The 13242-nt window shown below is 45.5% G+C and overlaps 1 protein-coding gene across 3 annotated transcripts in view; it reads left to right on the top strand.

Annotated features, from left to right (window-relative positions):
• Positions 1–13074, top strand: part of LOC306818644 (ATP-binding cassette sub-family C member 4-like) — a 29100-nt gene extending 16026 nt beyond the window's left edge. For all 3 annotated transcript variants that reach the window (XM_079336327.1, XM_079336326.1, XM_079336328.1), the window contains 25 exons: positions 323–448; positions 1359–1608; positions 2340–2447; positions 3399–3488; positions 3598–3789; positions 5891–5985; positions 6233–6319; positions 6919–7015; positions 7487–7690; positions 7807–7944; positions 8037–8074; positions 8166–8269; positions 8366–8512; positions 8692–8771; positions 8892–9042; positions 9174–9293; positions 9372–9482; positions 9585–9685; positions 9856–10047; positions 10137–10292; positions 10861–10950; positions 11068–11240; positions 11353–11458; positions 11797–11931; positions 12020–13074. In XM_079336327.1, coding sequence (XP_079192453.1) covers positions 323–448; positions 1359–1608; positions 2340–2447; positions 3399–3488; positions 3598–3789; positions 5891–5985; positions 6233–6319; positions 6919–7015; positions 7487–7690; positions 7807–7944; positions 8037–8074; positions 8166–8269; positions 8366–8512; positions 8692–8771; positions 8892–9042; positions 9174–9293; positions 9372–9482; positions 9585–9685; positions 9856–10047; positions 10137–10292; positions 10861–10950; positions 11068–11240; positions 11353–11458; positions 11797–11931; positions 12020–12109 — 3181 coding nt within the window. In that variant the 3' untranslated portion in view covers positions 12110–13074. The remainder of the gene's footprint in view (positions 1–322; positions 449–1358; positions 1609–2339; positions 2448–3398; positions 3489–3597; positions 3790–5890; positions 5986–6232; positions 6320–6918; positions 7016–7486; positions 7691–7806; positions 7945–8036; positions 8075–8165; positions 8270–8365; positions 8513–8691; positions 8772–8891; positions 9043–9173; positions 9294–9371; positions 9483–9584; positions 9686–9855; positions 10048–10136; positions 10293–10860; positions 10951–11067; positions 11241–11352; positions 11459–11796; positions 11932–12019) is intronic.
• Positions 13075–13242: the final 168 nt, after the last annotated feature.

Here is a 13242-nt window from a genome sequence, read left to right on the forward strand (position 1 = left end):
CAATACAGGATATCATAGTGAAAGCCTGAGGCTCCACGCCCCAGAGAAACAGGGCTGTGGGGTCTTTGACAGAGACGCTGTGTCCTCTCTTGTTCTTCTTCTTCTTCTTCAGAGTTAGATGTGTTCACAAGCAGAAAACTGCAGTTCCTAGAGTGTCCACTTGAGGTTGGTTTGAAAAAAAGCGCCCCACAAGATCCCACGCCGAAGAGGAACAAGTGCAGAAATCGCTCACTTCGGATCACATGCACACTCAGGAAGCTACTTCAAAGTTATGATGACGATGTTTGTTTTCAGCTAACTTCAGGTTTTTTTCTGCTGACAGGAGCAAGACGGCCTCGCTGACCGACAACCGAATCCGCACGATGAACGAGGTGGTGTCGGGCATCAGGATCATCAAGATGTACGCCTGGGAGAAACCCTTCTCTGCTCTGGTCACTGAGGTCAGAAGGTAAAAAAAAAAAAAAAAACAATCCACATGCTCAGCTGTGCTTTGATGTATGTGCTTCATTAGGCATTAACTAACTCAGGCAGAGTAAAGACTCCACAACACTGCGGATGTACAAGTTTGACCTGTTATGATGATCTTATTTCAAAACAAATTAAAGGTTAATTAGTGGGAGAGAAGAAGGCGTGTGCTTCAAACAGACCTGAGCTCATTTCCTTCATCATTTAAATTTGGATAAACTCACAGAGTTGAAGGTGACAAAGCCGCCGAACAGGAACGTAGCTTACCTGCATGCAGAGATCCTGTCCACACCTGCCAGATGAGGAATCAGATCATCTGGTGGCTGCGATGCAGGTCGTTCACACGGAGCTGAAATAGTTAGAAGGTTAGCAGGTTCACGTGTTCGACAGTCACACAGCTCATGATAACTTTTAAGGATGGTGACTTGTTTCTCAGGTGGATTCTGACATTATCATGAATAATCCTCCAAATGTACAAAGTGACACTGAACTGCTTTCAGGCAGAATTAGGCCAAACGTAATCCATCTAAGTAGCCAGTAAGCTTTACAGATCAACCATCAAATCCCCCATATTTACACCAAAATTAGAAGCGGTTATTAAAACAGTTTATGTCAAAGGTCTCGTACCCTTTATATCTCTCCACTGTCAGCTCTTGAACCCTTGATCCAGGTCGTTGACAGGGTCAACAAATAACATGCATCCATATGACAACCGTCCATGTTTGAGTCTGACTGTGTGTGTGTGTGTGTGTGTGTGTGTGTGTGTGTGTGTGTGTGTGTGTGTGTGTGTGTGTGTGTGTGTGTGTGTGTGTGTGTGTGTGTGTGTGTGTGTGTGTGTGTGTGTGTGTGTGTGTGTGTGTGTGTGTGTGTGTGTGTGTGTGTGTCTTCCTCAGGAAGGAAATCTCCAAGATCATGAAGAGCTCGTACCTGCGCGGTCTCAACATGGCCTCTTTCTTCTGTGCCAGCAAGATCATCGTGTTCGTCACCTTCACCCTCTACGTCCTCCTGGGCAACACCATCACGGCCAGCAGCGTGTTTGTGACCGTGTCGCTGTACACCGCCGTGCGCCTCACCGTCACACTCTTCTTCCCCAGCGCCATCGAGAAGCTGTTTGAGTGCAGAGTCAGCATCCGCAGGATTCAGGTACGCTGCTATAAAACTCTCCCAGCTGTGGATGGTATTGGAATCTGTAGCTTTTTTTACATCATGCACATGTTTCATGTCGGGCTATTTGTAGAAGAACATGCTTTTGCATTGGTATCAGTTAGTTTGGGAAGCTGTTTATCTGCAGGGTGAGAAATTATGCACCAGCAGACCTCGTGCTTTAAAGGACTTGAGGCTGCTCCTCCCCACAGCTTACACAAGGGAAAGAAAAGCCGCCGCATTCATCTCTGGTGCAGCTTTACCAATGTGATTTTTAAAAGTTCTAAAATAAACAACACGTTTGCTCCATTTGAATGAGCCTTAGATGACTTCAGTGTCATATATTCTGTCAGCTTTCCGTTCAAGAGCTCTCCAGGTGTTCCTTTTTTCCATCGCAAGAAATCTTTATGAGTCGATGAAAGGCTTCAGTGTTTGCCTGCAGCCACTTTTTATTTGCTGACATCACAGTCCAGGCTGTTCTCTAATCTTTGTAAGTGCTTCAGCTTGAAGATCCAGTGCTGCAAAGCTGACCCCTCCCTCCTTTTTTTCCCTGTCTTGATTAAGACAGGGGCCTGAAATGTAATTGAAAATCTGCAAAGCTGGCAGCATTAGATTGAATGATTTACCCGATCGCCGCAGCAACAGGATGATGTAAACACCTTCACTATGTATGTGTGTAAGCTACATAACATCATGTGTTCTTCTGTGCTCTGTTTTCTTCTGTGCTCAAGGAGTTCCTGCTGCTAGAAGAGATCTCAAAAGGCAGGACAGTGCTGCCGCAGGAGGAGAAAAAGGAGGCCTCGGTGGAGGTCAAGGACCTGACATGCTACTGGGACAAGGTGTGATACTGGTGCTCCATTCGCTTACAGTTGTAGGAGATGCTCTCATTATACTCGCTCAATGAAGCCCATCAAGGGATCCTCTTCAACCCTTTTACCCTGTTTCAAACTGAGACCGACCTGAAGGAAACATAACATTAATATCCTCATATACACATACACACGTGTGTCTCAATAGTTTTCCCTGAAAGTCAGCATTTTTTAAAATTCTTTTTGAGCTCCTATTTTTGCTGACACCAGCAACTCTTCGCTGCTTGACACCTGAATAATTTATTTCTGCAGTTGACATTCAAATACTTCCAACCCGCTGTCACCCACGAGGAGTTTATTTTTAGCCCATGGCAGAAAAATGGGTCAGAGATCAGATGTGAGACACACGAGGAAACGAAACAACCTTTAGAATATGACGTACACATGAGACGGGGGAGAAATTGTTTGAGAATCTGATCTGGATCTTTGCAGGCTTGCGGTTGAGTACAGAAAAGTGTTGCATCGTTTCTAGAGGAGCTCGACTTACGCATCCTGCCGACGCGAGACGGCAGAGATTCAAATGAATTGATTTGTTCAGTAATCGCAGCATTCACGACAAACAAGCAATGCAGCATCTCTCAGCATGTTGTTTTGCGAGTTGGATGGAGCAGCTGCCATGCTTCAGATGAACTGATGTGGTGAGAAAGAATGGATTTAGAATGAATGAACAAACAAATTTAGTCTAAAACAGGAAGAACAGCTCATATAAACTGAGAGTTGTAGCTAATGTGCAGTCTTTATTATTTGTTTAATAATCACACTTTATATCTTTATTGCAGTATTGAACAATATAATAACACTGCATATGTTTTCAGACATCATTTTGGCCGCCACTTCTGTTATGCTGCTTGTATTAGCCTCAAAATGTTCCTAGAAATAAGTAATAGTACTCTGACGTTTACATGTGTGTATCTTCTGCAGAATCTGGATGCTCCCTCTCTGCAGAACATCTCCTTCACTCTGGACTCAAATCAGCTGGTCGCTGTGATTGGACCAGTGGGAGCCGGGAAGGTGGGTCATCCACTCGTGAGCAATAAATGTGAGCACGCTGGTTGCCGTCGAATTGTTTCCCACCTCATCAGTCTCCTCCTGTGTCTTCGCACGCTTCACCGTCTTCCAGTCGTCACTCTTGAGCTCCATCCTGGGAGAGCTGCCTGATGAAAAGGGCGTGCTGAAGGTCAGAGGTCAGCTCACCTACGCGGCCCAGCAGCCCTGGGTGTTCCCCGGCACCATCCGCAGTAACATCCTGTTTGGGAAAGAGCTTCACAGGCAGAAGTACGAGCGGGTACTCAGAGCCTGCGCGCTCAAGAGGGTAAGAGACGCTTTATTAAACCGTAGCTAAAGACGTGTTCTGTGTTTTAAAAGGTCAAAAGAGGAGCAGCTAGGATGGGCTGGATAAAAGAAAACTGCAGTGTCAGTTCACGAGAGAAAGCTGGGAGTATGTGAAGGTCATGAACACGTTATTATGATGTGGATCATGTGAACTAGACTCTAGAGTCATGGACGCTGTGTCTCTCAGGTGGCTTCTTGTCATCGAGCTGCACACACTGTTTTTCCTTGAAGAACTTACACCAGTGCTTTGAATAAGAATGTCAGCATGAACGCTTTTTGCAATCATTTTCAAATCAATGTCGGCTTCGAAAAAGTCGAAAACACTTTTGTGCTTTAAGTGGCTTCTTGATGGCGTTCCCTAATTTCTCATTAGTTGAATAAAATATTGCCGGTCGCTGACACAGATGCAGACAGTATTTCATTACAGCCGCTCAAATGTTGCGTAACGCAGTGATGTCTGCCCTCATAAAAAGAGTGAGCAATATCTCTGAAGCAGACAACAAGACATTCACACACACTTTCCTGCTCAGGTCTCCTTCTTATCTTCATTTCAATCATGAACACACTCCAGCAGTGATTCAATGTTTAAGAGTGAATGATGCCTAAGCACAAAACACAAAACATAAGCCTAAATGTCTTTAAAACATGCTCAGCGAGTGCTATTTACATTCCTCAGCGAACGAGAAAAATTTTGTACCTGCTTTACTGTATTTAAATAGGCTGAACAGGCAGCGTCCCATTACTTGAGTTCATTCTTTAAGCCGTAAACCTTTTTACAACATAGCCACATGTCTCAGGTGACCTGTGCGTGCACTCAGCTGTCAGATGAGAGACTCAGACAGCTTTGTCCATAAAAGCAGTAACACGTGCATCCTGGGACTTTGTCCACTTCTAGAAAGACTGAACGAAATGAAATGATTTAGGTAAAATGACAGTGGCACTGCTCGCTTCTCTTTCAATGTGTGACTTATTTATATGCGCCGAGAGTTCATCCTGTGTGCAGTCAGCTGTAAAGTCAGAGCAGGAAAGTGCTGACTCATTCAGTGCACCTGAATAACCCTAACAAGCTTAATGTGTAATAATGACATTTCAAACAAGAAACCCATTTTTGCTTAACAGCTTTAAGTGAAGTGGATTTTGTTGGCATCTAGAGAAAATGGTTTAATTCTGTAACTGAAATTCTCTCCGTGTGGCTTTGCATTCATCTCTATTTACAGACGCTGCAGAAAGAATGACCTGTAGGCAGGGGGCTGTGTAAGTGAAGCATTAAGCTTGTATGCAAGAAAGACAGATTTGCTGTATAAACATCGAGCACGGTGTGGCGTGATTGATTTCTCTGCTGTAATGAATCTGCGCACTTTCAGATCATGTCTCCCCGCTGTTCATCTCCCTCCACTGGTCCACAGTTCCTGTGTGCACGAAATGTAAACATCCACCATAGGCCCTGCCAATGAAAGGATCCGATCCCACCATCAAACCAGGGCGACTCGACTCTTGCCCCTCAGTGGTGGAGTGAAGGGCCAAACTCAGTTCAATCTGCAGGGACCCTTTGCACCTTTAAGAAAAAAGCTAAAGACCCAGCTCTTTCATAACACAGATAAAAGGCTCAGAGCGTAAAAGAAACACTTAATCTTGATCAAGGCTTTTGTTTTAAACCCAACAACCATGTCTGTCGACTAAAAAGGAGCGGCTCACATTCCTCAGCCTGTTTTATTTGCGATTGATACGACACCATTGTGGCAGGGAAGATAACCAGTTCGAGGCCCATACATGCCAAAAGGAGCTCAAACTTCTCTGGCTTTCATAAAGATTTTATCAAACAGCTGAACATGTTCGGACTTGTTCAGGGGCAGCCCTGACTTTACACCTTCTCACTGTTTATTGTAGCCTCATTGAAATATTACAGTGGTGCTATAAAGTCTGATCTATATAAATGGGTGTTTATGATTAAAATATCAATGTCTTTCCTTAATTGTATCCAGTTATAAAACTACGATGCACCGACTTTATCGAATTTAGTTTCTCTTGAGGTCCAAATGAAGTCCTTATTTACACGTGTGTGTGTGTGTGTGTGTGTGCAGGACATGGAGCTGCTCCCAGAAGGAGATCTGACTCTGATCGGGGACAGAGGAGCCACACTCAGCGGGGGGCAGAAAGCTCGGGTCAACCTTGCGAGGTGAGAGCAGATAAGTGAAGTGAAGGTCGATTAAACTGGGATTAAATGAGCGTGTTGAAGTCGAGCTCAAGATAACCGACGGGAGTAATTATGCCGCGATCTATCAGAACACGTTCACACTTTGCAGATAAATTCAAAGGATGTGAAGCATCTGAAAACATTTTGGATTGACGGACCATCGCAGAGTGGAAGCAGAGGAAAAAAGTGTCAGGATTTGTTTTGTGTATTTACTCGTGTGTACTTTCAGGGCTGTTTATCAGGACGCAGACATCTACCTCCTGGATGATCCACTGAGTGCCGTGGATGCCGAGGTCGGGAGACACCTCTTTGAAAAGTGAGTTATTTTAAGAGTTACACAAATAGCCAACTCCTATTTGTCAGGTGTGGCGCAAATCCAGCCACACAGACCACATGTTGTCCCGTGCACATAGCAGAGCGTCAGCTTCACACGCTGGTAGAGCAACGTTTAAGGGATTTGTTCTGGTTAGCATCCCCTGGTGTCGGGCTTAAAAGCTGAAGCGGAAATCCTTTCAGCAGGACGTCGCCGCAAGAGAAAGTTCCTGTTAAAAGAGGGGCGGAAATGTTTGTCCGTTGTTGCAGACTTTTTTTTCAGCTGCTGCCCCCCCCTCCCCCCCCCCGGTGATAAAAATCTGACTGTCTGAAACCATATTTTAGTATTTTTGAACCATTGTTATTTGCCCGAATGCTCCCACTTGAGACAAAGATCTGTGTTTGAAAAGCCTGAGTCAGGAAGAGGTGCGGTGCTGCTCGTGTGTCAGGCAGACAATCGAAGCAGGCTCCACTCTTCCTGTTTCAACCTGCAGTCCTAGCAGACCTCAAACAAGGAACACAATCTGCACGAGGTCCAACAGAGACATTTATTATTCTTGTTATTGAAAATGTTAAAGCTGACAATGTTTCTTCCCTCATCAGGTGTATATGCGGCCTGCTGAAGAACAAACCTCGTATCCTGGTCACCCACCAGCTGCAGTACCTGCAGGCAGCCGACCAGATCCTGGTCCTGAAGGAGGTCAGCCCCATCAAAAGACAAAGACTGTTGCACTGTTGAACATGAAGTGTTCCCTGTTGTAGTACAAATGAAACGGATGATTTTCTGCATATCTGACTGAATATTTGCGTGCAAGCCTGAAAGGAGTTGTACTGAATGGATTTCAGCTCACTTGAATAGTAAGTCCGATAGATCCTGCATCATGGCAGCAGAGTTTCAGAGGTTCACAAACATCTTCATTCCTGCAGCTGCCTCTGGCATTACATTGCTTCCTGATAGCGGGCGCATTGTTTGAGATACGAGACGTTAGGTCTGGAGAATCCTAAAGAACGACATGATATCTCAAATATGCGTGCCTGAAATTCTCTCAGATTAGCCGTGAAGGTTTGTGGCTCACAAAGGTTTGGACTGTACATGTTGTCTGCTTGTTGGAGTCTACTGTCTAGTTGTGGTGGGCAGAGTGCACTAACTGCACGTGTGTCTGCGTGCCAGGGTTCTATGGTGGCGAAGGGGACGTACTCGGAGCTGCAGCAGTATGGCGTGGACTTCACTTCCTTGCTGAAGAAGGAGGAGGAGGAGGAGCAGCAACAACAAGCCCCGCCTCAGGACGGCACCATCAGGAACAGAACTCTGTCCCAGAACTCGGTGCTCTCCCAGACCTCGTCCATGCACTCAGTTAAAGACGGAGACTTGCCGGTGAGTACGTCATTCACACATCATAAAGCATGCAAAGTTTTATGAACCACACAAAGGCCTCCATGTCCTTCTGAAGCAAAGCATTACTCAGTGAAAGAACTGTTGTGTCCGAGCAGGGGGAGGCGGTGCAGACGGTAGCAGAGGAGAGCCGCGCTCAGGGGACCATCGGGATTGGTCTGTACTACAAATACCTGCGTGCTGGAGCCAGCATCTTTTTCCTACTGCTCGTCTGTGTGGTAAACATTCTGGCTCAGGTACGCAAGACGGCGGCTGATAACTGATAACCTCTGTTAGAGTCGAGAGAATCAGCAACAGCCTTTTCTGACAGTTCTGCTTCATCTCACAGGTAGCGTACATCATGCAGGACTGGTGGCTGGCTTACTGGTTAGTACGAAGACGGAAAAGAACACGCTTGTGGCATTTTCCTCAATGCCTCCGTGTGACTTCTTTCTGTGCATTCCTTTTGACTGATCAGGGCGGACGAGCAAGAGAAGCTGAGTGCCAACAGCACCGTGATTCAAAACGGACAAAACGTCACGAAGGAGTTGAACCTGGACTTCTACCTGGGTGTTTACGGAGGTAATCTGAAATAGCTCTCATTTCATCCTGTCAGCTGCACGTGATGTCTTTGAGTTGTGTAAAGGACAATCTTCAGCTGTTTGTTTTGTTTCACAGGTTTGACCATAGCCACCATCATTTTTGGCTTTGTAAGGAATTTGCTGCTGTTCAACGTGCTGGTCAGGTGTACTCAGACTCTGCACAACCGCATGTTCGACGCCATACTCAGAACGCCTGTGCGCTTCTTTGATATCAACCCCATTGGTAAGACAGAGCTGAAAAAGCCACCTCCAGCTAATAAGCACACATTGGTCATATTTTGGATTTAATTTGGTTCAGGAAATTCATCACATCAAACTGCAGACTAATTAATAAAGTTTGATCGGCTCAGTTATTTTCCGCAGTATTTATTTTCCGTATTTGTGTCTCCTGGATTACCACAGGAAGAGTCCTTAATAGGTTTTCAAAGGACATTGGCCAGCTGGATTCTCAAATGCCGTGGACCTTTGTGGACTTTATTCAGGTGAGAAGTGATGTCAGACCTTTACACACTAACACACAGTATATGACGTGGAACATGCATGCACACGACATGATGTGAAGACGCAGCCTTCTCGAACATGTCCGTGTCCTCTGTGATCAGGTGTTCCTGCAGATTCTCGGAGTGGTCGCTGTTTCTATCTCAGTGATCCCTTGGATCATCATCCCCGTGCTCCCGCTCCTTATCGTCTTCATCTTCCTTCGCCGCTACTTCCTGCAGACCTCCAGAGACGTCAAACGCCTCGAGTCCACCAGTGAGTGTCCCAACAATGTGACCTGACTCTGTCATGCACATGAATTTCAGGTCGTGCACCTCTAACGTTAGCTGAACAAACTTTGAAAAAAGAGGTGCGTGCGTTGATTCTGTCCACTCGTCCTCCTGCAGCTCGGAGTCCCGTTTTCTCCCACCTGTCGTCGTCTCTTCAGGGTCTGTGGACCATCCGAGCCTTCGGAGCAGAGGAGAGGTTCCAGAAAATGTTTGACGACCAACAGGACCTGCACTCAGGTTCGCTCTCAGCCTCCTTCACGTTCACTCTTTGTCTCTGAGATTGAGTCACTGTAAGTGTTTTTCATCCTGAACCAGGGGCCTGGTTCCTCTTCCTCACCACCTCCCGATGGTTCGCCCTCCGCCTCGACGGCATGTGCTCCATTTTTGTCACCATCACCACCTTCGGCTGCTTGCTGCTGAGAGACCGTGAGAATATTTTTACATGTTCAGTTCGAAGAGTTAAAAAGATGAAGAGAGTGTTTTAGTTGTGAAACTGTGTTTGTGTATGTGTGTGTATGTGTGTGTTAGAGCTGGACGCCGGCTCCGTGGGTTTGGCCCTGACTTACTCCGTCACCCTGATGGGAATGTTCCAGTGGGGCGTCAGGCAGAGTGCTGAGGTGGAGAACATGGTAAGATAAGGCTTTTGAGTTGAGGTCAAACTGCATCAGAGCAACTTCAGCTTTGTTGTTTGTTAAATCTTCTTTGAGGCGTTAGAGTCATGTATGTTTGGACACTTTAGAATGAAGGGTGAGCTAATGTCACGGTGTGTAGGTAACACGTTTACTCCTTCTTTCTTCAGATGACGTCCGTGGAGAGAGTCGTGGAGTACACAGAGTTAGAGAGTGAAGCACCATGGGAAACCCAGAAGCGTCCTCCTCCCGACTGGCCCAGCAAAGGCCTAGTGACCTTCGACAAAGTCAGCTTCTCATACAGCGAGGACGGACCGGTGGTGCTCAAGAACCTGAAAGCCATGTTCCGACCCCAGGAGAAGGTCAGCCATCTTTGTTTACAGAGACGCAAACGGTGTTCACGCCACGCGACACGCAACTCGAGCTGAAGCGTTCTTGTCTCCCGTGTCAGGTCGGGGTCGTAGGCAGGACGGGCGCGGGGAAAAGCTCCCTGGTGTCGGCTCTGTTCCGCCTGGCGGAGCCTCAGGGGAAGATCTACGTCGATGGCGTTTTAACCTCGGAGATCGGCCTCCACGACCTGCGGCAGAAGATGTCCATCATCCCTCAGGTAAACAGAAAGCGACCTTTTTGTTTGTGGATTAAAACTGACAGGAGAGGAGGTAAGACTTGATAGAAATAAAGAACACCAAAGGACGAAGAAGAAGGGTTTGGGACTTGCTGAACTCAGGGAATTTGAAAGAAGCGCTGTATTTTAACAACATGGTCTTTGTTCTGTTCCACAGACTCTTGAAGGGGATTTCCCCAGAAAAGACTTGTGTCTGACATTATGTAATCGGATTTTCTGAGTCAGGCTGCAGAGGCCGACACTGACACATAAGCGGGTCATAAGGAACTCATAATGTGGGTGTTGTTCAAAAGCAGCTTTATCCGTTATAATAAGAGATTAAGGTTAATGTGGCGGCCAATCAGACTTCATCATGTCCAGCTGCAGAGTCCACATGAATGTTCATTAAATATGCATCTAAAACATGAATGTTCATTAAATATGCGTCTAAAACAACCATATCTGACCCGGCTAGCCACCTGTTTCCTGTTAGACAGAAACGTCCCGGGTGGAAAATATACTCCTGAGTTTTGTTGAGTTCAGTGACTGTATCTTCCGCTTCGTGTTGCAGGACCCTGTGCTCTTCACGGGCTCCATGAGGAAGAACTTGGACCCTTTTAACTACCACACAGATGAAGAACTGTGGAACGCTCTGCAGGAGGTCAGTGACACTAATACATGCACATTCATCTGCAAGGATTAAAAAGGCAAACACAACATCAACATGATGCGCTTAAATGAGAAACACTGCAGTGAACATGTCTCTGTCCTCCTGCAGGTGCAGCTGAAGTCTGTGGTGGAGGAGCTCCCCGGTAAGCTGGAGACGGTTCTGGCAGAATCTGGCTCCAACTTCAGCGTGGGCCAGAGGCAGCTGGTGTGTCTGGCCAGAGCCGTCCTGAGGAAGAACCGCATCCTCATCATCGACGAGGCCACGGCCAACGTGGACCCCAGGTACTCTGGAAACGACTCGCTGCGGTTGTTGTACAAAGCGTTGATTTTTGTCTGAAAGAATGTCTTCGTTAAAAAAGTAGCTGTCTTTAATAGTTGTTGTCTTTCTCTGCAGGACGGATGAACTGATCCAGAAAACCATACGGGACAAGTTCAGAGAATGTACTGTGCTGACAATCGCTCATCGCCTCAACACCATCATAGACAGCGACAGGATCCTGGTGTGTACCTACAGCCAAGCTGCACATAGAGAACTGTGGAAGGAGAGTTTGACTTTACTCACAGCTCTTTCAGAGATTAATTTCTCATGTAGTCTTACATACCGTTATTAGTCTGGTGTTTGCGTTTACATATGGTAAAATAACATGTAGCCTTTTAAAGGCACCAGTACAACACTGCTGCTCTTTTTTGTGTTGTTTGATTGTCTGAATTAACCGACACCGCCTCAGTGAAAGGAATGTTTTATTTGGCGATGACAGCTTTTTACAACATGCACATGTATTAGTGTTTCTGCCAGTGTGAAAACAGCTCTCAGGACTGATCCAAACTTTGTCTCCAGGTTTTGGATGCAGGGAGAATTCACGCCTATGACGAGCCGTACACCCTGCTTCAAGAACCAGAAGGAATTTTTTATAAAATGGTGCAGCAGACTGGCAAACAGGAAGCTGCAGCTCTACTTGAATCAGCTAAACAGGTGAGTGAAATCCCCCCCCCCCCCCCAAAAAAAATCTCTTTATCCAAAAGTCTGCGTGATTGGGTGACTGTGAAATATTCGTTTTCAGGCTTACAACAGCAGAAGCCGTCCCATCGTTTCAAATGGACATGCAGAAACTGGTGATGGTAATTTAGTCATCTTTGAGACAGCTCTGTGAGCTCAGGGAGACCCGAAGACCTCAGAAAGTGCCTGTGCTCTGGCCGTGCTCCCCCCCCCACACACACACACCTACACACACCAGGCCTGGAAAAACAAAGGCCTCAACGCTGTAGAGAGAGCGGCCTCAGTATGTGGCTTAGCCAACAGCACGCACACTAAGCTGATGTTTCCTTGAAGCTGAGAAAGTACGGAAAGCACTACTGTAAACCAGTCGTCCTAAATCACTATTTATTTTCTGTTCTTTATGTTTATCGTTCGTTAACAAATTGCTGCTCTGTGTACCGATGCCTTGAAATATGCTTTAAGTGGCCTCATTATCCTTAAAAAACTGTCAGTGCCTTCTATCAGGTTTGCAACGGATTGTACATGTGATCATTTATGCAAAGACGGCGTGTGTTCCTATCCAAAGTTGTCTTTGTGTTTGTATGATGAGGTAGCATTATTGCACAGGAGTAATAACCAAATTGAACTAATGACACATCAGCAGAAGTTTCTACAATCTAGTTAAAGAGCTGTTTTTGTACGTTTGTGTTAAACTTTACTGATAAAGTTCTGATTTAAATTTCTATTTTTATTTGTAAAGTTTTCTTTTTATACAGTTCCTCTTCACTCCACTGTGGTTTTTTCAGGCAGCCCGTTCAGGGCTCAAAGTAAACACTTTCACTGACCTTCATTGTTTCACACTTGTATTACGACCATCGTAAGTGTCAATTTTCTGTTTTGTTGAATGCTGCATAAACACCTTCAACACTCACTGAATTGGGAGTGTATTTCTGATCAAATATGCTCAACAGTGAAGAACTGATTTTTCCTTTTGGGACAGAAGGGAGCAGTATTGTTGTGATTGAAGAAACCTTTATTAGTATGCACAGTTGAGTTTGGATTATCTGCATGATTTACAGCTGTCAGTGCTCTATTTATGTGATATATGTTGAATATAACGTTTCCCATGATTATATGCAATACATATCGGCTTTATTTACACGAGGCAGGTAAGTAGCACTGTATTTTAAAGTAAACATTTTTTTTTTAATAATAATTCAAAGGTGCACTATTTTTAGGAAGGTTTCCTACTGTCATTGCAAAAAAATATATACGTAGGGCTTTGGTTTAAACTTTGTAAGCACTCAG

This window comes from Symphodus melops, assembly GCF_947650265.1.
Source record: "Symphodus melops genome assembly, chromosome: 23".
Taxonomy (NCBI): Eukaryota; Metazoa; Chordata; class Actinopteri; order Labriformes; family Labridae; genus Symphodus; species Symphodus melops.